Source organism: Anomalospiza imberbis, chromosome 8, assembly GCF_031753505.1.
Source record: "Anomalospiza imberbis isolate Cuckoo-Finch-1a 21T00152 chromosome 8, ASM3175350v1, whole genome shotgun sequence".
Classification (NCBI taxonomy): domain Eukaryota; kingdom Metazoa; phylum Chordata; class Aves; order Passeriformes; family Viduidae; genus Anomalospiza; species Anomalospiza imberbis.
In genome coordinates this window covers 15,451,488-15,478,790 of record NC_089688.1, presented here as the reverse complement: position 1 = coordinate 15,478,790, position 27,303 = coordinate 15,451,488, and the positions used below count along the sequence as shown (strand labels likewise).

Sequence of the window (27,303 nt, the reverse complement as noted above, 5' to 3'; positions counted from 1 at the left end):
AAAGTACTTCTAATTAAGAAGAAAGACAGGTATAAAGCAGGAAAACAGAAATTTTTGAAAGTTCCCCTTTTGCTTTTCATTAAGATGCTGTCTTCACTACCTGTAACAATACTGATGATATAGCACTGAGTCCAGGAGATTGGAGGGTATTCTTCCAACACATTTAATGCATTGAGCATTGAGGTCTTGAAAGCTCAAGCTTTAATGTCCTCCCCAACTCTTTAGGTATCTTTGCAAATTCTCCTTGTTATGTGTATTTGGAAATGCCCACTGCTTTGCAACAATTTGCTGAGTCCATGTGAACTTGAAAAAAGCAGGGAGTGTACTTTTGCTTCTGAGTCAGACTAACATACTTTTTAATAAAATCCTATCTTCTCCTTGCTCAGTTACTTTTCTCCTTCAAATAACCATGTTCATTATTTCAACAGTGGATATTTCCTGTGTTTTTAGCATATGAGAAGGAACAAGACCAGTGGCCAGCAACCAAAGGCAGAAGCGCCAAAGATAGCAGCAGATGGGAAGTCTTTAGGGAGCATACAGCAAAATCAGGTCATCTCACAACTTTAAAAAGTAATTAAAAAATGCATGGAAGAGACAACTGCTCCTATCTCCTCTTTCCCACAGGAGTTCCCAGTTCAATGGAAGTCAGGAGCTGCCTTGTCACTTCTGCATAAGATGTCACTGGTAACAATTAACAGGAATTTGAGAGACTATGCCTTTCATTGATGCAAAATGTCACTGACCGACTGACAAATAGTATCTCCTGACTTCTTAGAGTTTATCAGTAAAATCTTTGGGAAAAAAAAAAGTTGTCCTAATTTTGGAAAGATATGGCATACCACATTTTAAAGGCTGTTATTCCCTTAGAGTAGACCATTCATCATCTCAACCTACAAAATATGAGACAAAATAGAATGTGCACTCTTTTATGTCTCTTTCCTTAAGATTTCTACTCAAACACTGAAAGAACTTCCCTCCTTTTAAAATCACCAATATACCAATTACCTGTATATACAGAAATATAAAAATGCTAAAAGAACTTTAATTCTGAGTTTATCTGGAACTTCAAAGGAATCTGAGCTCAGTCAGCCACTTAGTAGTTTCCACTATTTCAATCACTCATGTTTTTAAAAATGTCAGCAATAATAATGATGTATTGATGTAAAGTTTTCATTTACCCAATACTAACAAATAACAAGCTGATGCCCTAAAAGAAGCTTTCAGACAGTAATTTTATCTAAGTCCATTTAGAAGAAAACACATTCAGATTAAAGAAAATGTGATTTGAAAAAAAAAAAGCAAATCTACTTTCATTATCATGCATAACAGATATGCAACATAGCTACTTTCTATGAGTCTAGACTGTTTATAAATAAAAGTATTAAAGGACATCAATTCCACCTTTCACCAGGTCAAATAGAAACAGAACTGTTCCAACTATGAAAATACTCAAGAAAACCCTAAAAGTCAGTTTTGTATCCCAGTAGCTCTAGCCCTAATGTCAAAGATACTAAAACAATCTTTATCAGTACTACTGCTCTCATAAGAACGTGGTTTTATGTGCAGTCACCAGTCTCACTTACAGAACAATTTAAAGGTGCATTTTTCACTAAGAATCCCAGTTCACAGTGTCTGTTTCAAACCACAATAATGAGCTTCTCTTCACATATTTATATTTCAGAATTATCCTGAGTTCAGGTAGATGCCTTTATTCCTACTTAAAATATTGAAGGAATTAGAAATTCGAATTTCAACAGCATTTAACTACTTCCTTCTTTTTTCCCAATTTTAATACCCATCCTACTAGCTTTTTCAATAGGTTTCATGCCTGCATTTGTTAAGCAAATGCAGTTGTCAGGGTTAATTCAGTAGGACTAACAGAGAAATTTTGTTTCAGCAATTTGAAGACAAATTCCACTACTGAAAAAATATGGCTTTTTCAAATTTAATTATGTATGAAATTACCTAGAAATATTACCTGTAATCGGAGCTTCAACTTCTATCATAGTTTTTTCCCTCCGTAATATTGCAGCACCCTCATTGATGATTCTAAGTGCAATTTCTTCATCCACTCGACCTTCCTTTATCAAGTGGTTCTTCAAAATGTCAACCCTTGGTCTTCCATCTGTGTCAAACACTTCTTCAGATGTCAAGCGATGTGTTGGTGGAAAAGGGACAGCTAAAAGAAGAAACAGTAGTCATGATACTCAATTTGAAAAATTGAGTCCATCTAGGAATGGGGATCTATCATGGAATAGCTGCTATCCCAAGTAGCAAACTTCGTCTTTTCACTACGGAATTTTATTACATCATTAAAATCTGGACAGAATAGTGCAGCGTATGCATCAAAAAAATAAACATCTATACTATGCAAGGTTGTAGAAACTATAAAACAGAATTAGAAGGCATAGTAATATGTACAATATCTGGAAGAGTCAAAACTGACTTTGCAAAGGGAAATAATCTCTCTCCATTATACCACCATTCCCTGAAGGACACATGAAGTACTGGTGATGCAGGATTATCCATTTAATAGCCACTCAGACTTTCAAAATTAAAAATTATCTCATCATCAAAGCCTCAGGGGGAAAAACCCACCAAAAAACCTCAACCAAACAAAAAGAACCACCAAAACAAATGCAAAGCTAGCAAGAAAAGGATCGAATACTGTTTAAAAGACTAGGAATGAAAGGAGTCAGTAAGTAGTGGCTGGGGACCAAAGCAGGCTCAGCAAGTGCCCAGACAGCACATTTGGCAATCTGCAGCAGTTCAGTTACTGCACAAGTGAAATATGGATGTGAGCCATGGAAAAAGACGACACTTCAAAATTGCCACTAAGCAATGTCATGGACTCAGAATGTTACAGGAAATAAAACTAATCTGACCCTGTCCTCCTTTCAAGAAAGAATGAACCACAACAGAAGCAAAACCATTTTGTTTCTCACCATTTAAACACTGTATGTTAAAAGAGAAAAATAGAAGGAGTACATCTATTCAAAGATAAGAACTAGTAGCATGAATACACTTGTAGATAGAGTATTCATATTTATTTTCATACTCTCTGAAGTTGAACTTTACATTCCAAAAATCAATGCTTAGATACTGAAACATTCCCTGAGTTCATTTAAATCAACTTCTAGATTACTAGTAACATATTGCTACCCTTCTGTTTTATGGAGTAGTAAAAATAAAACACCTGATGCACAAATCATACATATATTCACTGAAATTAAAATTTTCTAGAAATTAAACTAGAGATATGTTTACTATTCCTCTTATAAAAGTTTCTAGGTAGGAAAAAGCTGCAAAATGTGCTCCTACATATTGTAGAACAAATTCACCACTTTTCTGTGGACATAAAGTGTTTGATTTATGAAAATAAAATTTTATGCCTTTCCTTCAGCCTCCTCTATCAGCAATTCAAGTTTCCCTCAGAAATGCTAAAATTCCATCTAGCCCAAATGTTAATAAACTTATTTAACATATCAAAAGACAATCACTTCTGTTCCATGCATAATTGTTTAAAAACATAAATCTGGCTCTGAGAAGGGAAATTAATTATTCCGACAAAATAAATTTACCTAATTTTTAGAAGCACTTAATTATGACCTAGCAAGCATCAGTTCTAATATTCACAGCTTTGCTGAACTTAACCTTTCCAAACTCCAGATTCTCTTATTGTCATTTTTTACATTATTTGGAAGTTTATATCAATCTGTACATTAATTAGTTTTAGGCTCTTTCTTGCCCCACTTTTTTTAATACATTATTTGTGGGCCCACAACTGCCTTCAGCAATTCAAAGTTGAGCTCATCTTTTTAGGAGAGACCAGACAACTCATAAAGAAGATTTTTCCTGCTTTAATTCCTTCAAAAGCATTAGAGATCTCACACACCTTCCCAAAACCAAAGTCAGCCACCTCCAAGACACAGATTTGTAAGAACTGTGCTCCATTAATCCTAGCATTATTCAGATCTACTTAGGAGAAAGATGACTGTTTTGTTCTTTTTGGAAGCTTTTTTTGGTAGATGCAGGGTGTGGCAGAGAATGTTCTGTTGAGGTGACCACCAGTTCTTCATTCTCTAAAGTGCAAATCATTACTAACTTACTACAACTACCAGTGACTGCAGAATTCAAGGAGACCTTTTCCTTACGGCAGTTCAGATATTTCAGGGGTTTTAAGTCCGTGGTAAATGAAATTTTCTTCTCTTAATAAAGTTCTTATAACTATTAACAAAATAAAGCTTTGAGTTTGTCTATCGAATTATATTCTCTGGGAGGCTAAAAACCCAGCTGTTTTTACTCCAGTGTCAAGATCTGTCTCAAATTATTTGAATTAATATACTTATGAAGACTCAGATTAAAAACTCTGCATCTAGTGGTTTGTTATCCATAATGCCTAAAATCCACAACTGTGGTATGAGAAGCAGTTAAGGATCTCTGAAGTTATATTTGCCTCTTGAAAAATGAAGTCTTAAAAACTAGTTCCTCAGAGTATAACAAAATCCTTTTCACAAAATACATGTATTTTCCCATTGCTCGAGAAGGATTTCTTAAGAATAATTTTCAGAGAAAGCAGAATAAAATATAGCTAAAGATTTTAGCCATGATCTACATCACCCAGTAAACATAAAGTAACACTTTTTAGAAAAACCTGTTTCTTTCCATTTTATACTTTTTGTTCCAGCAAAAATTAACACTGTATTAGAGTGCATACCACTGAAAAATATTACAACTGTTTTAAAAAGTTTAAGGATGAGGATTTTTGAAGCATGTAGACAATTTCTGCAAACTAATAGGTTTAATTAAAGCTTTGATGAAGTAGTCACAGAATGTTATAGCCTAAGGAAAATGAATTGCAGCATGATGTGTTCCAAGACACAAATATAATCCATGTTTCAAAGTCTTTGTGCACAACCTGTGCTCTCGGGACTGTAACAGAATGGTAATTAAGAGGAATTACCCTAAGGAAATAACATGGTGTTGGGCATTAAAGGATTCTCTCCTTCCATTCCCAGCCAAGCTAAACAATAGGAAAGTATCTAGAGATGAATCTCTAATACACACTGCAGTATCTTATTAGTAAAAGTATAGATAATAATATATAAAGTATTAAAGTATAAATAACAACAAGTATAACACATCCTGATTTACAACGACAGACAAGATTTTCTAAAACAAACCATTACTTACTAGTCACAATTAATCAATTTCACTTTAAAAATACATACAAATGATACCATTTTAATATATTGATCAAAAAATGTAAACAGTAGAGCTGAGGAAAAAAACAGTGAATAGCTTTTGGGACTTGTTAATGAAAATATTTTGATGGCTTTTTATTACTAATTGAATATGCATTAACAAAGAGGAAAAAAATCACCTTTCCTTTATACTGCAGTACTAATATGAGATATAGAAAGCAAAACCTCAAAACCTAATTCTACACTGACTTTCTACAAGCCTCTGGGCACATTGATACCTTACAATAAAGCATGCTGTGGAGATTCAAAGGTTAGCAGCAATCTGAAGGGATGAATTCCCATGATGTAGTAAGAAGTTCAAAGGAGAAAAATGACATTAGTGTGGCACTTTACCTGGTATAATAATCCCTGCTGAGAGGTGCAAGATGGCAACTAACACAAACACGCCACTTCCAGACCAAAGCAGATCAGCAGATCTCCCACTGCCTAGTAACTAAATACAACAGTAGCTGCTAATAAAGCTCTACATGTAGATACTGTAAATTTAAAGCACGCTGATACATATGCCCATTGTAATAACCTCAGTTAAATCTGGCTTGTATCAAGAGACACCCTGCTGGAACAGGCTCATGAAACAAGATGAGATCAAAGCCCCTAGACTAATGTAAGAAAAAGCATCAGGGATCAAGCACAGAAGCTATTGCAGTTTCACAAGCAAAATTGTTTCTGTTCTTATGACTGTAAAACTTAAATAATTCTTTTCTCCCACAGTGAAAGAAAATAAGCCATTTTTCCTCTCTTGTCAGGAGGAGCCCATGGCATATTTAATGAATTTAGTTTTGGCTGTTACAACCTGCTCAATATCCCAGACTGCATTTTCTGTTTCAAGGATGTTTCTGATTTCATAGATAAAGTCTGTCTCACCTCACATTACTAAGGTTACTAAACACAGACATTCTGTTTGCAAAGTATTTGTCGCTTTGGTGATAGGTATATATGAAACAGTATATATAATGCTTGTCTCCACCCAGTGTATCATGTAGCAATACAAGTATGGTGTTCTGTGAAAAGGAAGGCCAGCATCCTTCATTTTCTCAGCAGATTTATTGCCATGATAGCAAAACAATCTGTGTTTTTTTCTGTCATTTAGTCACCTTTTGTGGTCTTTTGGTTTTATAAATGCATTGCTGTCTATGTATTGTCACTCAGAAGAATCACAAAGCCTAATACCTATCCTTCAGTTTGTCCCTGGAGTTTTCACACCTCTGCCAACATCTCTACAGAAGGAAAAGATGCAGCATCCATAACTGCTATGAGGACAGAATATATCCAGTTATTCTCCTGCACTGGCAGAACAGATTTGAAAAGAAATAGCATAAAGGCATCGCAGATGGTCTGTGGACCAGCAACTTTGAAAATACTAAATAAGAACAAATACACAGCCAAATCTACTGGAAGCAGAAAGCTACAATCAAAAGCTGACAAAAACCACAAGTTACCCTATTCACCTCAAGAAAGAAAGCATAGATCCAGCAAAGTCAATTTCTTGCAAATTACCAAAACTATCCTGAAGTTTCTTTGAATGCAAGGTTCCTGCTATATTAACCAGCATCCTAAAAGCAAAAAAAAAAACGGCCCTGCAAACCTTGAAACCCTACAACAGCACTGAAGGTACTATTTATTTCATCCTCACTTATCATGTACTTGCAGTCTCAAATGTTTCATAGAATTTTAAATCTCAAATGAAACTGTGGATATATCTTGTATGCCACAGTGTGTTCATTCATCTTTTATATTGTGTAGTTTTGCAATTAACTTGGTTGATGTTTTTAGAAGTTCCTCACAGGAAAAATACAATTATTTGATTGAAAAGTATTTAAAGATACTCCTTCCCTTAAAATGGCCACACTGTGTTATGCCAAAAGATTACTTAGTGATTAAATGCACTTCTGGCAATTACAGCTGTGTAGATCTTTCCCTCTCCATACTCCGTTTTTGAAACAGAGTGGTTTATGGATTTTCTCTAGAGTTTCATCCAGATCAACATGTTTATGGCCACTGCTAGAACTGTTTTCCACTATTTTGTCCAGATTCCAAATAGACACTTCCATAGTTTTTGCCTCCACTGCACCTTATTGCTACTAATTCCGCAATTTGAATTACATGTTACGTGAAAAGGTATTTCACCTTTTCTATTTTGTTTGGTACAGCATTTCTCCTTTTCACAGGGAGACAAGAATTACAATAGCTTTCTATTCAACTTTTTCATTAAACATCATTCCTAAGGTAAGAAATATCTAACTCTATCCCCTATTCAACCACTCCTTTTCCAAGTCAGAGATTTGTCATCTTTGTCATTCCACCTCGCCCAAAAGCCACTCTCCGCCTCTGAACATATGTTTAGATAAAGTAAAAAATCAGGAAGATGGAACAAAATTACATGCTGTTGTTCAAGATGCACATATAACATAACATACATATAATGGCATGATGGTGCAATCTCTTTTTTCTAAAGTGGTCATCTAATACTCCCTGAATTCTTATCAGACCAGTTGACTGCCACTGCATTAACCTTTTCAGAATGTTATCCATATAGATCCTAATACTTCTTTCCCAACTTCACTGCCTTCTGTGTTTAAGAAAGAATTGTCCTGTCCTTTGTAGAGTCTGCTCTTTCTCTTAATAGCATCTCCTACAACTTCTTTATGAGGCACTCAGCCTAACAAGAGCTTACTGAAGCATCTCTGGAAGTTTGCTGTCCTGGATAAGTGTTACTATTTGCCATTCACTCTGTTTTCTAAAGAACTTGTCAAGACATTTAAAGAGCACACATGACAGATGTTAACCTCCCTCCACCATGGGAGTTTATCACCTACTAACATCCTTTCTCTCCTAACTAACTTTGATCCTGAAGAGAATACTTCCTCTTCTGCTTGCTTTAAAGACTTCAGTGAAGAAACATGATGGATAGCTTTGCCTGGATCAACAAGCTCACTGGCTTCTTCAAAACATTCTAACAATTTCTCTTGATTTTCATCTATGAAACCTGCACCATTTCCTCTTTCACACTGTCTTTCCCAGGGACATAATAAGGCCACTCTTTCTTACAAGTGTTATGAATCTGTTTAAATTAAACTTATTGATCTACAGTTGTCCAGTTAAATCCAGAATTTTTTTTTAAATGTTGCCATGCTCCATCTCTCAGACTCAGAAGATGAGTTACGCCACAGGCTATGGAAAATAAACCCACAATTTTGTACCCAAAACCCTCAAGGAATTCCTTTAGAGACAACAGAAAAATATCTTCTGATCTTGGGATACTTTTTGGCAACATTTCTTTCATTGATACATTTTGAAACCACTTACATTTCAATGAGAGAATTCTTTGATCCATTGAGCAATAAGAACTGACTCATGTGTGAAAGAGTCCTTAGTTCCTTGAACAATAAACACGCATGCGAGCAGTTGCCAGATTTTTGTGCTCTGGCCTTACCTTCCCAGCCCTCAACTGCCAATTTGCCCTACTGAAATTGAAACAGGCTTCCATTTTTGCGTGGGGTTTTTTTGGTTTTGATGTTATTTCAAGATTTATCCACTCTAAACAACCTCTGAAACAAAAAAAGACCAAACACTTCCTTGTCGGAATTCAGTTCCATCTCATTGTCTCTCCCCCAAAACAAAACTGTGATTTTAATATTTTTAAATATGATCCTTTAATACCCTCTTCACACTGCTGCTTTTTTGGATCATCTTAGAATAATTTCTGGCCAGCAGCATAAGCACCTTACAAAATTTTTAAAACAGGCTTCATGCTGCCTGTCAACTTTTAACCTTTTACCTTTTTTTACCAGACTCTGAATTATAAATTTAAATACTGCAATGATTTCTTTTTCTCCTTACATGGGCATAATTGTTCAAAATTAGATATTAGAGCCTTTATTTCAGAGCCTGCTTGCTCAAGGAGATGAGTTACATTTCTCTGGGTTTCTCTAAAGAGTTGTTTCAATAAGCTTCCATTTAATATCTAAAATGATTGTCTGCCAATCAGACTGTACCATGACTTTTATCCAAAACAAAGGAATACTGAAATCTTTCCGTTTCCAGAAGAACAGACATAATGTCCAAATTTAGCATTAGGTCAGCATGACAAGGTCCCGTGGATTGTGTCCCAAGGCCCACAGTGCACAGAGTGCAATGCTGGGAGGATGGGAACTTCCAGTACAACTCTGGGGTGTAACTACCCACAAGTGAGTCAGGGAAACCCTGATGCTTTGCTCTCAAAAAAAGGCAATGAAGGCTCATCCCTGTCACGCTCAGGACCACTCACCACTCTATCAGTGTGAGCTTCCGAGCACTTCATCCCCACCAGGGAAAAGTACCTTACTACAGGGCAGTGAAACAGTTGTTTCAGGAGAAAAGATACATTGACAATTTTAAAGTTTGGAAGTCACAGGCGCTGAAAGGTGAGGTGAGCTGACTGAACTCAGTCAACTGTCATCCAAAAAAAGGGCAAACCCAAAGAATCAGATACAGCATTTAAGTATCAAGAACAATTTATAGAAAAAAAGATTTTGACAGAACATAACAAAGGAAACTGATTTGTTCCACAAGACAGTAAAACACTAAGTATCCTTCAAAGATGGAAAGGATGCCTTAGAAAACAGTGAATCAGAACAACAGGTACATTCTCTCATCCCTCTTTGGGAAAAAAAAATTAAAAAAAAAAAAAGAAAAAAAAAAAGAAAAAAGCAGTAACAAAAGCCTCATCACAAGATCCCTTTTGGGAACCAAATGCCAAAAGCTGACTTTAGACAGCTTTTCAGTTCCATAGCTAACCATTAATTTATAGGAAATTCTGTAAGTACAAATTACTTAGGCAATTTAACTAAGCCAGGTAAAATGAAATTTGAACTTTTCATACACTTCAAAAGCAATCAATGACCTTTGATGAGAAAATTCGTACTTGGAAAGATATGCTAGACAACACAGCTAGATTGCATAATTAAAGCTATTTTTATGTTTATTTTATATCTATCTATCTATCTATCTAACATAATACATCTGATAGCCTTTCAGATACTTCTCTACATATCTGTACTTCCCATCAGCTGCTAAATATGCAAGTCAAAATATGAAGTGGGTCACATCCTAATCATTATCCTACCTTGTTAGAAAAAAATTAGTGACTGATGATACAGTAATTCAATAATTTCTTCTTGGGTGAGCATCTCTTGCCAATTTCTGCTAACATACATTATAAGCGGTAAAGAATTCAATTTCTCACAGCCTCTGAAATGTAATGGATTCTGGTCTTTATCCCCCTCTTCCAGTGATACAGAGCAAGAAAATAAAACTTAAATAAAATCAAGATGAACAATGCAAATAACAGCAAGCTTTAGGTCCTGAATTCAAATTTTCTCCCCAAAATACACCGTATATAGAAAGCATGAAAGCTGAAATATGGACCAATGCACAGATACACCAGACAATATTACTTCATTTTCTCTGTGCCTTTTCTTAAGAATCTGAGACATTATAAAAGATCTATTCATTGTATAATAGGAGAGAGTATGGTGAATGTTTCTTGGTATGCAAGAGGCAATGCATCTGTTTGTGAAGAGGGATGTGACACAGTTGTCATATCTTAGCACGGTTTCAACAAATTGCACAGATACTCCCACTTAGGACTGACATAACCTGCAATCTTGCACTTCTGGGGTCACTGTCTAAAAAAAGTATTTCCAACTGCACTGCACCTAATGGGGGAGGAGAAACCAAACCACCCTGTCCTTCGTATCAATAACACAGACGCCTTGGCACAACTGGCCAGGCTTTCTCCAGAAGCCAGTGATTCAGCATGATGGGGTGGACAGGACAGGTCAACAGAAGGTACAGAAAAACACTGCTATATGAACTGGTTGTAATTATGTCAGATGAAGCCATCAAAGACTGATTACCTATACAATACAATATTACCTACACAAATACGTACACCTATACCTACTGCCTATACAAACTACCTATACAATAGTTCTGCATTCTAACACCCAAGTTCAAAGAAATACTGCAAACTCAGGCAATAATTCTGCTTAGAATGAAGCAAGTCTTAATGACAATTTGAAACAACGAGATACATAGGTCACATTTAACAAGCTGAATTATTAAGTGATTTGAAATCAGCAGATTTTCCACTGCATTCTAAAGCATCTGATCGCTTACTATTAATTCTTTCACACTGTTTGAAGAACTTAACTACTTACCACAAATTGCAGTAAAGGTACAAAAATTCAGCAGGTCTGAACACCACACATTGAAGTAGCACTAAGGAGTACAAGTTTCCAAAAGACTGGTTTTAACATTTTCTACTTTTACCCTTGTAATTTGTTCAAACAAATCAACAGGTTAAGCAATTCAAAATGAGCAGCAACTTATTTCAAGTAAACCTTTCCAGCTTACTAGAAAACACACCGATGTCCAAAACATCCAATGGGATTTCAAGACTTTAATTAACACCTGCTGAGGACAAATGCATCCTTTTCATTTCTCAAGGCCCCCTGTAACATAAAAAGTTAAATAACCAGATTTGTACCCCTTCCAACTCAGTCAGACCCTGTGTTCCTAGGAATGTCAATCTCAAAAGCAGACTGCGTGTATACACCTGTGATTTCCAACCAGACCTGCCATAACAATTGTCCACACTGACAACACCAAATACAGTGCAATACAAAAACCACTGGGTTCAAAATAAAATTGTGTGCAACCTGAGTAAACACAACCTAGGAATTCTCTGAAGCACTATCTATGCTCTACCCTTAACTCTCAATTTAGGTCTAACACACATATTTCAGGATGCTCTGGTTGCAAAGGATTATTCTCCTCACAAAAACTAAAATGACACACTAAAAATACTTTCAGAGAAAAGAACTATTTGATACCATTTTGGTCGCTAGACCATCCTAGTTTTAGATGGATGTATCTAATATAAAATGCTTCACTTTTTCTCCTAAGAAGTATAACGTTTGACTTTTCGCGGCTCCCCACGAGATTACCAAGGAAGGCCACAAAGAAATAGATCAAGGTGAATTTTCTCTATCAGAACTGGAAGCTGAGAACAGCAGCCAATAGAACGGGGGCAGCACCCTCCCATTCGCTCTTCCCCGGCGCTGTCAGGGTCCGCATTTACAGGGCTCTCCCCCGCGCAGACATCGGAAAAGCCCCGCAGAGCCGGGGCGCGGGAGGGGCCGGAGCGCGGCGGTGCCCCCGGTCAGCCCCGCACACGCTTCGGGCAGCGCATCCGGGCGGGACGCGCCAGGCCCGCAGGCCACGGCCACCGCGGCCCCGCCGCCCTCACAGGCCCTCCCGCGCCCAGCTCAGTCCCCCCGATCCAGCAGTGCCGGCCCCCGATACTCCCACGCCCGCGCGGGCATCCCACGCCTCCGCAAGGTGCCGAGCTGCCCTCCCGTCCCCACCTGCGGGCAGGGCAGCCCGGCCCCACCTGCGGACGGAGGGCACCGCTCCCCACGGCCAGGCCGCCTCTCTGCGCCCAGGCGGGCGCCGGCGCTCGGGTGGGGGTCAGGGCCCCGCCGCGCCGCGCAGCCATGTTCCCCCCGCGGGACAGCGGGACACTCACCCTTGACGGCGCGTTCGCTGGTGGCGTGGGGCGTCAGCAGCAGCACCTTGCTCCCCTCCTTGGCGGACATCGCTGGGCGCTGCCGGGCTCCGGCGGCGGCTGCTGGGCGCGGCAGCGCCTTCGTCCGCCCCTCCGCCGGCGGCTGGTGGGGCGCGGCGGGGCGGGCGGGGGCGGCTACAGGCGCCGGGCGGCGGCGGCCCGGCGGAACATGGCGGCGGGCGCGGCTCGCGGCTCCTGGCGCAGCGCGGGGACGGTCCGCCCCGGGCCCGGCATGCACCGCGCCGCCGCCCGCCGGGCACCGCGGGAGCGCGCGGAGCTCCCGGCCCCGACCGGGACCACGGCGAGTCTCCCGCCCGACCCGGGGCGACGGCGCGGGGCGGGGCGGGGAATGCGGCCCGACGCCTCCCGGCGCGCCCCGGACAGCAGGGGGAGGCGGGCGAGGCGGCCGGAATGCCCCCGCCCCAGGACGGGCGGGCGCCGGGCCGGGGCTGAGGGGGAGGCGCGGCGGATGGCCCGGCCCCCAGCGACCCCGCGCGGGCGAGGGCCGGCGGCCACCATGGAGAGCTCCGTGGGGCCGGCCCGGGGGCGGCCCAGCTCGGGGAGCGGTGTTGTGGGGTGGCAAAGCCCTCACTTCCCGCCGGGAAACTGCGCGGAGCGAGGGGCCGCGCCCGTGCCCTCAGCGGGCGCCAGCACGGCAGAAAGGGGCCCAGAGCCGCACCTGGCAGGAGAAGGAGGAGGAAAGAGCACAGCCTGGGGCAAACTCCCAGTGACATAATGCAGCCAAACGTCTCTGCCTTCTCCCTGGAGCTGAACAAGAGTGGACCAAAGAGCATGGATGGCCCTGGGTACGGCGGCAGGAGCCGCCCCTCATCCCCCAAAGCTGCGCAGGCTGACGGGGGGCAGTCTTCCTTCCATCGCAGCCCTTATGTTCTATACAAACCAACAGCGAAGTTCATATGCATTATTTATACCGAGCTGTGCAATCTATTCCACACAATAAACCAGGAATTTAAGAAAGAAAAGCCATTCAGAAGTACTGGTTTCCAGCGAGGTCTTGGTTCTTGCCACATTCAGGTCCAAGGGGAAATGATGACACCCGAGATGAGGATCTGCCATGAATCAAAAGCTCTTTGGCTTAAGCAAAAAGACATAGAAATTGACACACTACACGAGTGCTTGGGTTAACTTGTTTTATTTTACAGCCAAGACAGTACAAGCATGAAACTTTGAATTAAGCATTACATAAAAACACTCTAGGAAGCAAATGAAAATTTTAAGGGAATAAGAATTATAAACCCTTGGGGTATTTATTAGTGCACTTGCAAGACTCCAAAGTTTTGGAAAAACAGAATTCTAGTAATTCCACGCCCACAAGTAAAATGTGTGCATGCATGCAAAAAGAGAGCTGGGATACATTAAGAGTATCATGGAAAAAAATCCTGGATTACTATTTTGGATTTAATTGCTAAGCTTTCCAGCAGCAGGAATTACTACTTTATACCACATGTTCTGCAATTGTCTGTCATTGTACAATCAATTTAAAGGGCCTGGTTTTTAAATAGGACAAAAGCTCGTTTCCTTCCATAGCAAGGATGTGTATCAATTCAGTGTATACAGGGAGAGCACAGGACAGGAAGGGCAGTAAGCAAATGTCACTCCTTCTGATTTTAATGTTAGCTTAAAGTAGATCTGCTGAAACAAGAAGCAGGGAGAATGAATTCAGTCTTGTATTTAAAACCAAGAGGAGTCCAGTAATAAATGCAGTTGGAATTTTTGACAGCATGAAACACCAGACAGTCCCATATTATAAACAAATTCATTTGTCCATACATTTCCAAACACACAGGGAGCCAGAAACCTTGCTGAGTGTTGTCACCAATCTCCTCTTCACCTCACCTGAAGTGCAGTTGCAAGAGAGATGCCTTACTTACTTGAATTGCTCTCTTCTCCCAGGAGCCTGCAGCCGTATTCCCTGGGGTGTGAAGTAAAAGGGGCTGATGCAGTCAGGATGCTCATTGAGGAAAAAGCACAGTATAATATTATTTTGTTATGATGCTGTGCCAGAAGGGGACATTATCGGCCCCTTGTCAGCATACCCAGTGCCCTGCAGGCTGAAACACTTCCAGTTATATCCAGGCATTACCTGAAGAAAAGGCTCATATGGATGGAATCTTGCTGGGTTTGCTCCCCCAATACATCAGGTTGATATGAAAAATGGTATTATGTCTCCCTACAAATCACACATCCTAAAAACATTAAAATAATTATCTTACCATTTTCATTGATAACAACAGCTAGAAAAAGAAGTTGACCAGCACAGTTACCCTGGCATTTTATTGTAATTTTTCTGACATATTCTATATTACCTCATCAAAATGCTGAGCATGTGTGATTCTCATTAGGACAATACAAAACTCTTCATTAGGCAGAAATATGTAGTTGCCTCTCTCCCTAAGCCCTTTATTGAAGCTTTTCCATGTGGTCTCTAAATCTGCTACCGACTCTGGAAGGGACATTCACATGGTCCCAGTTTACCTCATGGCAAAGGCAAACATGATTGACTTGATACATCTTGTGTTCAATGAATCAAACATCTTCCACCAGCACCACAAGTAGCATTATTTTTGTAGGAACTTAGGAGCACAATTACAAACAGAAATACAGCCTTCCAGGTAGAAGGCAGTGTGCCTTTATAATCCTGTGAGTTTCCCACAAGTGCCAGACAAATCTGAAAAGCAGAGTCATGTTTTACTTCCTGTTCAGCTTTGCCACCAAGTGGCCATTCCGTTCCAAGGAATGGAATGGGAAGGAATGGGATAGGGAAAGGAGGAAAGAGAAAAAGAATCTGAGAAATTCCTATTCTGATGGGATATTCCAAACCATTACCAAGCTGCTAGCACTGGACTGTTTTCTGAAGAACTGCTTTCATAATGAAAACACAGTTCAGCAAGAGAAACACATAATAACCAAACCAATCCATCTTCTTCTGTACCATGGGGAATGGGACCATTTGGAATGCAGATGATACCTGATTTCCTTCTGCTCCATCTCAAAGCAGTACCCACTGAAGCAGCATGCAGTAGCTGTTTAAACAAAAAGGTGCAATGTTAAAACCTTGACTGTTTTGACACCTGCCCTGATGGAGGACTGCAAAGTATAGTAGCAACTACATTTTAGTTAATCATTGCCCCAGACAAGTGCTGTTTATTGAATTTTAAGCAGAAAGAAGTCAGACATAAAAATGATTACGTGAAATTTTGTAGCCATCTCACAGCAGGGCAGATATCAGAACAGTATCTTCTGATTCTAACAGCGACATACCTTAAAAACTGGCACAATGTCCCAGAATCATCTAATTACCCAACAAGAACTTTTTGAAAACTAAGAAGGAAATTGATTCACAGGAGAGAGAGATATATTCCAGATCCCAAGAGAAAGATGCACAGAACAAATCTTGCAAAGATAAACCAGGTCTGAGAGGGGAAGACGTGATATGAACAAGAAAGATGAAGACAAAACTTTTAAGAAGTTCCATTTCATTGACTCTCACTAGAGACTGTTTGAAGCTGTCCTTTCTTAAACACCAGAAATTATACTGAGGTTGGTATAAACTGCAGGAGTGCCTCAAAACAAGGCATGTATTATTTTAAATATATCTTGACATACTGCTGCACTGAATTTCAATATTGAAAGTTTTCTTTTAAGAGGGCACAAGGTTTCCCTGCTGGCCCAAGTCAGCTATTTTATGACAAATCTTATTATCTGTAACAAGAGGCAATTTTCGGAAAGGTTGAAAGCATTGTCTTAAGCCATCTTCTCCGGCATTACAAAGTCATTATCACTGCAATACTCCATACTAATGTTATCCAGCACAGAGAAGCTGCACTGACTTCAAAAGAGAAAAAACAAAACCAAATTATTAGATAGCATATATATATATATAAATATATATTAGATAGTGCTGGTATAAAATGACAAGCCACTTCACTATTACAGTGTATCCTGTCCCACTCCCTTCCTGCACACATTTCCCTCATTGCCTGATAAAACTCTGTGAACAGGCTGAGGAAGTACAGACTACATTAAAAAAGCTAGTGAAAGCCACAGGCATTACTTGCATCATACCAGAACTGTAAAAAACAGGCTAAAGCAACCCAACTCGAGAATTTTAGGTAACTTTCACATACCAAACCCTACCAGACAAGTATCTGATTTAAATTTCACACTTCTAGAGTGATGGTACCTCAAACCCTTCCTTAGGTTCCTCAAAACATCACTTTCTCTGCTTAAAGCATTCCTTCCCCTGCCCTTATTATCTAGTTCAAACTTTCCCTTCCTTAGCCTCAAGCAATTGCTCTTTCTCCTACCACCCGAGACCAACCAATTCCCTCTCTTCATTTATCTTACTACCTTAATGATATTAATAGACTATTAATAGTCACCTCTACTCACTCTAAAAATTTAGTTCACTCTGCTTTTTGCTGCCCTCCTTTGTGTTCTCTCGTTTCCTCAGTGCCTCCACAAGCAAGAGACTTAACTGACCGAGTACTCAAGGTAAGCAGGTCTATGTATAGGATCTTGCAAAAACCTCCCAACTTACTGCTGCTCTGTAACAGGAACTACAATAGAAAACAGCGTGAGATATGTTTTACTATTTTTTTTAACTTTGTTGATCCATGAACACAATGCCCTAGAGATCAGAGAAATCCCATTAATCAATTTTAAAGGAAAGTGTCGGGGCAACAAACCCACAAAAAGCAGATATGACAACTCAGTTGCTGAAGAGTTCACGCACTCTTTTCTCACAAATGCATCTGACCACTGTGACTAAGAGGTGAAAGTGGAAGTATGCTTTCAGCTTACCTCTCTGCATCTTTGAGACCAAACACCATGAAATACTAATAAGAATTAACTGTTACATGAGGATTGGATAGGGTTGAAGAAAGGGCTTAACAAAGAATGACCTTCATAACCGGGCAACCCTGAGATCACAAAAAATGAATTCAGAGAAGGATATCAAAATAATCCACATAAACATTTAAAAGCTCTTCTACTGTTCCCGTAAATTTATCAGCTAAAAGACAACACCGAAACCACTGGAGATGTGGACTTCCCCAAAACCCACCATGAGATGTCATTCCATGAGAAGTCAATTCAATTTTATTTTCTCATCTGTACCACAGAGCTCTTCCCATGAATTACAATCTTGTGTTCAAATCAGTAGCTTACTGATCAGTCAAGACTCCCACACACATACATATACCTTCTTCTCTCTCTTCAGATGAGTATGGTGTCAAAAACCCGGCTTGATTCATCTGCTACATTAAATAGCTTCTTTTACGCCTCTAAGGGCAGTTATCCAAAACCAGACTACAGCATTGAAATGGTTGTTTAATGTCAACTGAGATTTTTTTTTAGTCTATCTGGAGAAACTAATTGAATTTTTAAAAAAAGGGAATGTATGCATTATTTCATCCTATTAGGAACAATTAATATATAGTACCATGAACAACTGGTTATTTCTTTTTAAATGTACTTTTAAATACATACCTGATTTCTGAAAAATTGTAGCTAACAGTAACAGAAGATTAACTTCCATTTGATTGACATATTTTAGATCTTAAACAAAAGTCAGTCTGTACCTTCACAGACATACTGTGTTAACATGTTCATGCTTTAAGGTGCTTTCAGTAATTTAAGACAACCTTGAATACTTTTGTTTCTTTTTTTGTAAGCAGCAAAAGTTCTATGCTTGGAGCACCTCAATTGACAGTCACATAATAATTAGCTGGTATAAATTTTGAGTAAAACCCTGGAAGGATAGCTAACCCTAGACTGCCATCAAAATAATTTTGCCTGAGTAGGGAAGAAGTTAAAATTTAGCAATGTTTAATGATTCTAATGGTTATTAGTGAAGTACAGCTTATTGTATTCACTTTTCTCATATGTTCCTATTTTAAATTATTTTGAATAGTGATATATACACACATAAAACTTCTCAAGCCTATGATTAGCTAGTGAATCATCTGGGACTGGGCCAGCCAAAACTTAAGATAATCCTCTTTCATCAAATCTAATGTAAGTTAGTTTACAAACAGACACTTAACCTTCTTATTCATGAGTATATTCAGTGTTTACTCACTCAAGAAGTAATATTAAAACAATTTTATTGATGCCAATGAGGAAGTTTCTGTTTCTTCATCAGAACTCTTCCATTTATATCTGCTTCCACAAACATGCTAGTGAAAAATATCAGTGCTCTCAAGTGACTCTATAGCTGGTCTTAGCATTTTTCCATTAATGAAAAAGCAATCTTAAAAACCTTTCCAAGTTACATTGCTTTGGTTTTAAAGGATAAAAAAAATTTCATTCAATGAACTAGAAGAATGATGCAGATAGCAAGAGAATTAAAAAATAATGATCTATCATGCTTTTTCTAAAACATTTTCTGAAACTTTAAAGGTAATTCCATCAGTGGTAGTAATGGTGAAGAATTAGCCTTTAAAAAGCCCACAGATACGTAACTAGACTTGAGAAGATTCTGGACTATGCACTGATAAAATGCTAGAGGCAGCAAGCACAGATAGATGAAAATATACTTTTGCTTTTTGCCAGCTACAGTGCTCAACAAGAGACAGCATAGTGGTAGGAGACTCCAGAACACATCTAACTTCAGTGAGGTGTTTGTAAACCCCAAGCATGTTTTTATCTTTGTCCAAGCTTGCAGAAACACTGACTTAACCTACACTGTTTGTCCAATGTCTGTCTATACATATAGCAGCAGTACCTAAGTGCTTCTGCAGAGTTTCGTTTACCACAGCAGGAACATAACCAAAGACTGCTACAAAGAACGTTGCCTACTCTCTCCATCAGTCAATCTTCCTTTCTCAAAAGCTTCAGCACCCCATTGCTGCTGAGGACCATCTCTGTACAGGAATCTATCCACTGAAAGAAGGAAGAAAAATTTAGACTGATTACTGAGTGTTCCTTAAAAAGAGACATCTAAGCAAAGATATGCACACATTTCCTTTCATTCTGCCTTTTTCACCTATCCATCTGTTCCTTCCTATTCCAATCCACTCTTTCTTTTGCTTTCCTCCTTCTCTTCTCCCTATACTTCTGCCCTGCCCCTCTCCCTACATAACATTAGATCCAAACCGTTAATGAATTCCAGTATTCTGGAATCCTGCCTGTGCTTTCTATGTCCTACTGGCAAGTCCATTCCAGCAATGTTAACTATCAGGGGAAATTATCAGTAGGACAGCTCCTTCCCTCTTCCCAAATTCCCCCATCTTAATGTGGGTGCAGTAGCCTTTGTTACAAAGAAACAGGCACTTCCCTTCTCTAAAGCAGAGCATATTCTGGTTAACTCCCAAGTGCTGCACGCTCCATTTGAGCACATGTGCTGCTCAGCAGGTCTAAATATGATTTCCACAAACAGCAGGTACAAACTTGGCTGCCTTTGAGAGAAGGCAGTTCTCAGTGCTAGGTAGTTCCTTTTCCTAACACAGAAGGATCATACTTACATAATTTCGCTACTGCTAGGACACCAAGTTAATTTTCATTTTATTATTGCCTTCTTTTACTCCTTACACAAGGTCTAAATGCATATTACAAACACAATGAGTGATCATAGAAATATAGGGAATAAGAATTTTACATTTAGGAGAACTGACATTCACTTATTTTAAAAAGGTGAATTTAAGTATGTATGGCATTCATTTAATTTAATTCCATCAAATAACATACTCTTCAGCCAGGGACAAAGAAAAGGTTATGTTGCATCAAAGCTTACAAACCTTTAACTCTTAAGAATTCTATACAGCTGCTGAATTCCTGTGGGAACTCCCTCCTCACCCTTCCTATAGTCAACAGTGAACTTTAACAAGCTATTAAACTACTACATACTGGATTTTTGTATGGTATAAGTATCACTGAAAAGACAAGTTAGTCAAATGAATTACAAAGTAAATCTTAATCTTACTGACCTTACTAAAATTTACAGGCACAAACTGAAGTAACAGTATTTTCCCAGCCTCACGTTTCCTCCCATGTTAAATATATTGCTGAATGTACTTCAGTTTGTCTCTCTTCAGAGGTACTAATATACTGCTTGGTATGGACCCAGTTTTTTCCTTTTCAGGCCTCTGGTTAACTTCATACAAAGCAACTGATATACAAAGGACATTTTAAAAACATTTTTGAAACCTGGTAGATAGAACTGCAATGGAATAAACACAACAGTTCTCTTAAAAAAACCCCACATGGCTACTACTGATTAATTTAATAAATTGCATCAACTCAGAATTATTTTGCAGAGCTTTATGTAAGTATACTTCCATTGTTTCCTGGTCACAAGGACATAAGAAAGCTAAGTATGCACATTTCCTTCAGCTGCACAAGTTTCATACTTTATAATGATTCTTGAAGTGATGACTTTGTACTTTACTTTGGCAGATTGCTTTCTTAGATTATCCAGGTTTTTTTTACAGTTGTAGTCAAGCGAAGTATCAAATACTTATCCATGTCTTCATTTCCATCCTGGGGCTACTGCAGCTTTCACCAACTGCTGAAGGTATCAAAAAGCTGAAAACAGACGTTGCTATGCCATGAGAGACTAACATTTCTGTATCTGTTGGGAAACCTAAATCAAACAGTTGTTTAAAGTAAAGTATAAACTCCCTTTGTTCATATTTAGAAAATTAGTACTATTGAAGTTTCACATTGTCTTAGGCTGCAAATGCAAGATGTGGCTGGGGGTGCGTATTCTATTGCCATCTGTTAGAGGTGGGGCAGTTATCTTCTATTAATTGGGCTACCTGTTAAAACCAGGTGGGGCAGTTTTCTTTATCTCGTCCACAACCAATCCTCCCTCCAGGAAATATCTTCTGTTAATGGGCCATTGAGTGCCACAGCATGACTGATAAAATTACATCATCCCATTGTGAGATGATCCACCTAGGGGGAGGAGCCAAGCATTCCTACCTGGATATAACCTGAGATTTGGAACACCACAGGCAGCCTTTTTCCACTGGATTCCCAGTGGAGCAGCCTTCTCTTCCGCTGGATTCCCAGAGGAAGACCAGGCCCATCTACACCACCACTGGACCTTCAGAGGAAAACTCCACCCTTCTACAGGATCACTGCTTCAACAGAACCCCATCTGCCACTCAAGGAGGACCGCAGCCACCATTTAATGGGACTGCTACCAATACCCTGACCCACAGGGTGTCAGGTCATATTCTGACTCTGTCTGTGTTGTTTTGTATTACTGCATTTTTATTTTATTTTTTTCTAATAATGAACTGTTGTTCCTACTCCCATGTCTTTGCCTGAAAGTCGCTTAATTTCAAAATTATAAAAATTTGGAGGGAGGGCATTTATATTTTCTATTTCAAGAGAACTCCTGCCCTCCTTAGCAGACACCTATCTTTTCAAACTGAGACACATACTATGAAGTCTGCAAAACCATTATGTAAAAAAGTCAAAAGTCACAAGGGTATTTTTGGAATAGATGAGTGGGAGAACAGAGTGCTATGTTCTGGTAACCACTGCTAGTGGAGCAGTTAAGTACAAAGAAGTGTGCAACATAATCCCAAATGTAAAATGCAGGTACAGTAGACTACAACAATAACAGAAGCAATAGTGATTATTTAGAAACAAGAAACTGACAAATTACAGTAACTGAAACGAATGAGGCTCAATCTCAGGCTAAACAGCAACAACTGATGGGATTCCATCAAGCCAAGCATGAAGTGAGAGTAAAGCCCCTCAGGTCATGGAGCAGGAGCCCTGTCACTCACAGCAATGGGGCAGGGCAGAGCAGCCCTTCCATCAGCACTGGCACTGCCACAGCTCCACCCCTGCTCCCAACAGAACCATGCACAAGGACAAGTATGGAACAGGAACCCCCCATGCTTCTAACACCTCGTAACCACTGCACCTGAAAGCATCTGCAGGAGCAGGAGTGCAAGTGTGATTAAAATGACACTGCTCTCCACACCAATAATTTCTAATGATTTTTCTGTATATCTGCATACGCTACCATCTTGTATAGATGTAGATGTAGATGTACTTAAAACAAGTAGTCAGTCTCAAAATACTTTTTGAAGGACACTTAATTGTTGTCCATTATGAGGAGAAATATAAGTGCTGAGTAGTAATGAAACACATCAAGTCCTGACTCAAAATTAGGCATGTCCTCCAATCTAAGTCTTTATTACATAAACTTTGTTAATGAAGTAGAATAAACAAGTTACTTATGTTTGGTCATGTGTAAGAAAATTAATCAGAAGTTTCCAGCCAACTGAAGAGTAAAGCTAAACAGAAAAGAAAGCTCAGACATAGACGGGTAAATAGAACTATTTTCATGGATTTATTTGAAAAATACTTACAAAAGCAAGTATGCTTGACACTAAAATAGTTAAACTTATTCTGTGTTTACATTGGTGTAGTTAAGCGTGCAGCATTAACAGTCTTTCTGTTTGAAGCATCATTAGTTTGCTTAAAAGAAGTGGAGAAAATTGGGGTTTACTGTGAACAATGTCTCCCTGTCACTTCCTCTGCAGCAACTACAGCTGTGATCTCTGTATGAGATCTCAGAACATTGAAAACCATGCTTGCTTTACTAACTACCACCTGTCAAGTGCAGATTTACTGGAACCTGGAAGGTGGGTCAGATTTTTTTTTTTTCCTAGGAAGGAAAACAGGAGAGAGGAAGGCGAAGAAAACAAAAGGTTTGTGGTTTTTTTTTTGGTTTTTTTTTTTGTGAAGAATTTACCAAAGCTACATTTCATGAAAAAGAGTCCTTAAAAATGTCCTTTTGTTAGTTGCCATCTTCCTTCAAAACATGTGCACACTTCTGAACTTACCCGTAAGCAAACTACCATTCCTATAGCACTTGTTTGCTAGGAGAGGCCAGGACTAGAATAGTTAAGATTCCCCATCCAGACAGCGGTTCAGTAGTGTCAGAAACGAAATACAGTGCAATTAGTTTTCACATACTGTATAGCTACATTTTAAGACAAAACTGGCACAGATACTGATTGAAAGAGTTTCCTGTCTCCATGCAATCCACACTCTGGCAACAACCATAGTCCACAAGAGTGGTGTACTGGGGCACATGGAGTGAATGGGATCTCACCAGCCATTATTTTGGACGGTGCCAGTAGCTGCTGCTGCTCGAGCCAGCATATTTCTGTGTGCCTCGGGAGCAGAAGAAAAAGTCCCATCCATCACATGCACTGGCAGCATTCGCCTCCTGCCAGGCTGAGGGGTGTAGCTGTTCTCTCGCCAGTCTTCTTCTGGAGGCATATCTACTCTCCTTGGACCCGGGGCCTTCACACAAGAGGGGGGCACAGGGCAACCTTGAGAAGCACCGGGATCCCAAGAAGGCTCACGTGGTATTCTTAAAGTGCTGTAGTCTGTGCTGGCTGGTAGTCTGCAACTGATGGCATGAAATTCATGCATGTGGTGCTGTGACGGCTGCTGGAGGAAGCCTTCCTGTAAACTCTTGCCTGGCTGGCCAGCATGTTTCCCCCAGAGCATTGTTCGCTTATCTGGTAATGTGGCTGTTTGTGCAGCAGGATAACTTTTGTTCAAACGGCCAGAGACACTTGATGCTCCACCTCCTAAATGCAAATTAACAAGAGGCTTTTGCCCCTGGGAGAGGGTGCCTTTGGGTACACAAGGGAGACTCCCATAGCTCAGTGCCACACCTGGGCAGACTTCACCCTGGAAAGCTTCACCCCTGTCAGGCACAACCAGAAGTTTCTGGATGATGTTCTTCTGATCTCCTGAAATAAATTTTTTAAAAAAAGGTTTGCTTAGTTATAATTTTTGTTTAATTCTCTCTGAACTATCAGCTGTGGCCAGCAGGTGACAGAAGAACAATGAAATCACTAGTACATCCGGTTACTGTCTGACATGCAATTCTGAATAAAAGCTAGCTGTACCTTTTCCAGCATTCATTTTCCTCACTGCATTTTCTCTCCTTTCCTCACTGCATTTTCATCCTACTGTAGCTGCTGTCACATATTTCTTTACTAGCCCCTTGTTTCATCATAGAGGAGCCCACCAAAGCATTACAAGGCTGGTAGATCAAACTGGTTTTGATGCTGTCATAGGAAAATAATTCTCATGCAGGAAGTAGTTATTTCTACTGGCACATGTGTGATTTGTGGGATGAGTAACTTTTGGAAGTACTCTTATACACAGAAACAAGGTGATGGGTCTTACTACTACTTTAATATTAAAGAAAATAACTCATAAAAATATTGATATGACTTTGTATAAAACCATCATAATGTTTCCATAAAGGTTATTAGCCTCAGTTAGGCACATTTAGCACAGAACCATAGAAAAGATCTGAAGGACAGAAGAAATGTGATTTGTCCTTCTAGATATCTGGAGGAATTCAGGCAGATAGTGAAACTCCATTATGAAAGACAAGAACTGAGGAGATGTATTTCAGCAATATTTCTGATCACGAAGAAGGATGAAAAGTCCTGTGATTATTACCTGACAGTTTACGTGCCTTGCCCACCATGCTGGGCATCAGTACATCATGGGGTGGGTGCTGCACCGGGTTTGGGTTGTGCTGGGGATCAAAGGGAAATACAGGAGGATCATGGGGGAAAGGAAGGGAAGTGGAGCTGGAAGAACGGTGGCTGGTGTCCACTGGCATTTTCCTCGTATTTGGTGCTTCCTTTTGTAAAATGAGAAAGGAGAAGAAAAGAACATAAAATGATGAGTAAACACAGAGTTGGGTTGAAACAAGCAAAGGTGGTGTTGATCCAAGGAAGAAAGAGATGAGTCACTGGAACAAAAACATGCATCTGTATGTGAAAAAGACAGACAAAAATCGCATCAATCCAGTAAGGCTCTTACTGAAGTAGTGGGCTACATAGGACCATTAGACTGGAATTGTAACAAAAACAAAAAGCCAAAACAAACACAAACCAATCCTGGGGGTTTGGCTGATGAACTGAATACACAAAACAATGTCAGGCCAGTCAGAATTGGAAATGGTATGCTACACAAGCCATTAAATAGAGTATTGCTGATTGTTCCTTTCTATTTTTTACCAGGCTTCACCGAAAGCTCTGATTCCAGACTCTGAACAGATTTACCTGACACAGCTGAAGTATTTTCCTGTGCTGTACCATTTGCCTCTATCAGGAGATACCTACCCCAAAAAGCAGGGATGGCTGAATGGCACAACAACAAACAATCGCAGGCTTGAGCGCAGTGCCATACTTTAAACAGACAGCCATCCTATTGGCTGCTTGTGTTGTGGGGATAGAAACCTTAGCAGAAAGAGCAGGTCTTGGACAGCTAGAGGTTTGCAATGGCTTCTGCCAGCACTTCCAGGTATGTCAGAGCCTTTAACTAAAGCATGCTGAGGGACAAACTCTTCAAAGTTGACATATACTTAGTTTATGTTACACAGCAGAGAGGAACAAGTGGACCAACCTGTCTAACCAACTGATTTTGCAACTAAGACTCCTCTATAACTGTTACATAGCTGGTTTCAAATAATAGTTTGTGTAGAGTTTACAAAAAATTCAGTCCAAGCCAAAATTTGACATTATATCTAGCTATATTGCTAAACACTGTTACTGTTGTTCTGACACTTTTAAATTGCATCTAAGACTACTTAACAGAGAGGACAATGGAAACATCAATCCCCTTACTTTTAGTCATTTTCTGTATGTAACTGTCTGCACCAAGTCTTGAATTGCCTCCTCTTTAATGTTTACTTTTACTCTCCAAAAATGCTATTTGCTTAATAAACTCACAAGAGAGCAGAAACTTTCCTGTTGGTACTGGTGGGTTTTTTAAAATTATAGGTGTATGAGAAGCTTTCTTGAAAATACTTTAAGTCAACTGAAAAAAAGATTTATGCTGGTTGTTTCTGCATACTGGCAAGTAATGTTAGCTGACATGCCTATCAGCTGCAGCAGCCACCACTCTGCAATGATACCTGAAGTAGACAGATTTGCTACTTATATAAAAGTTCATTCTTCTTCCAAAGACAGAACAAAAAAGACAGGCTTTTATCATGGCTTATTATTGAGTTTACTTCCGTCTTGTTTGTTAACCGCTGAATGAAGACAGAGAAAACAGCAACCCTACACACAGATGATAGCTCTTTGGAAAGCTGCACATCATTTTACTTACAAAACTGTGAGAAGAGACCAAGGTCTCTTCTCTGTTTGACATAACTGTCCCACTGAGACTGCGAGCAATGCGACGGAAATTCTCTGCACTGTATATTTCCTCCTCTTCTGGCTCCCTGCTATGTTCTCTGGTATATGTGACCTGCAGACAATATCACACATTTCAGACAAGTTTTTTCATAACATCGATTTTGTACAGTAATTATAGACAATGGATGAATAGAAATATAATGGAGCATACTTCAATGATATTTAATGACCTTTTCTTTCCTGAAATCCTTCATTCAGG

The 27,303-nt window shown here is 39.6% G+C and overlaps 3 protein-coding genes across 8 annotated transcripts in view; 1 reads left to right on the top strand and 2 right to left on the bottom strand.

The window, feature by feature from the left end:
• The window catches only part of PPP3CB (protein phosphatase 3 catalytic subunit beta), a 47,142-nt gene extending 34,062 nt beyond the window's left edge, over positions 1-13,080 (bottom strand). For 5 of the 6 annotated variants that reach the window (XR_011001323.1, XM_068197434.1, XM_068197435.1 and 2 more), the window contains exons 1-2: positions 12,835-13,051; positions 1,979-2,179 (exon numbers count right to left, since the gene is read on the bottom strand). Coding sequence is in view for 5 of the 6 variants with exons in the window: in XM_068197434.1 (XP_068053535.1) it covers positions 1,979-2,179; positions 12,835-12,904 (271 nt within the window). In the remaining variant the exon portion in view is untranslated. Of the gene's footprint in view, positions 1-1,978; positions 2,180-12,834 lie in introns of all 6 variants that reach the window. The other variant, XM_068197436.1, reaches the window with a different exon arrangement.
• The window catches only part of SEC24C (SEC24 homolog C, COPII coat complex component), a 332,064-nt gene that overhangs the window by 108,702 nt on the left and 196,059 nt on the right, over positions 1-27,303 (top strand). The window lies entirely within an intron of this gene.
• Positions 23,189-27,303, bottom strand: part of USP54 (ubiquitin specific peptidase 54) — an 80,174-nt gene continuing 76,059 nt past the window's right edge. The window contains exons 21-23 of the mRNA XM_068197433.1: positions 27,016-27,156; positions 25,354-25,540; positions 23,189-24,629 (exon numbers count right to left, since the gene is read on the bottom strand). Of these exons, the coding sequence (XP_068053534.1) occupies positions 23,974-24,629; positions 25,354-25,540; positions 27,016-27,156 (984 nt within the window). The 3' untranslated portion in view covers positions 23,189-23,973. The remainder of the gene's footprint in view (positions 24,630-25,353; positions 25,541-27,015; positions 27,157-27,303) is intronic.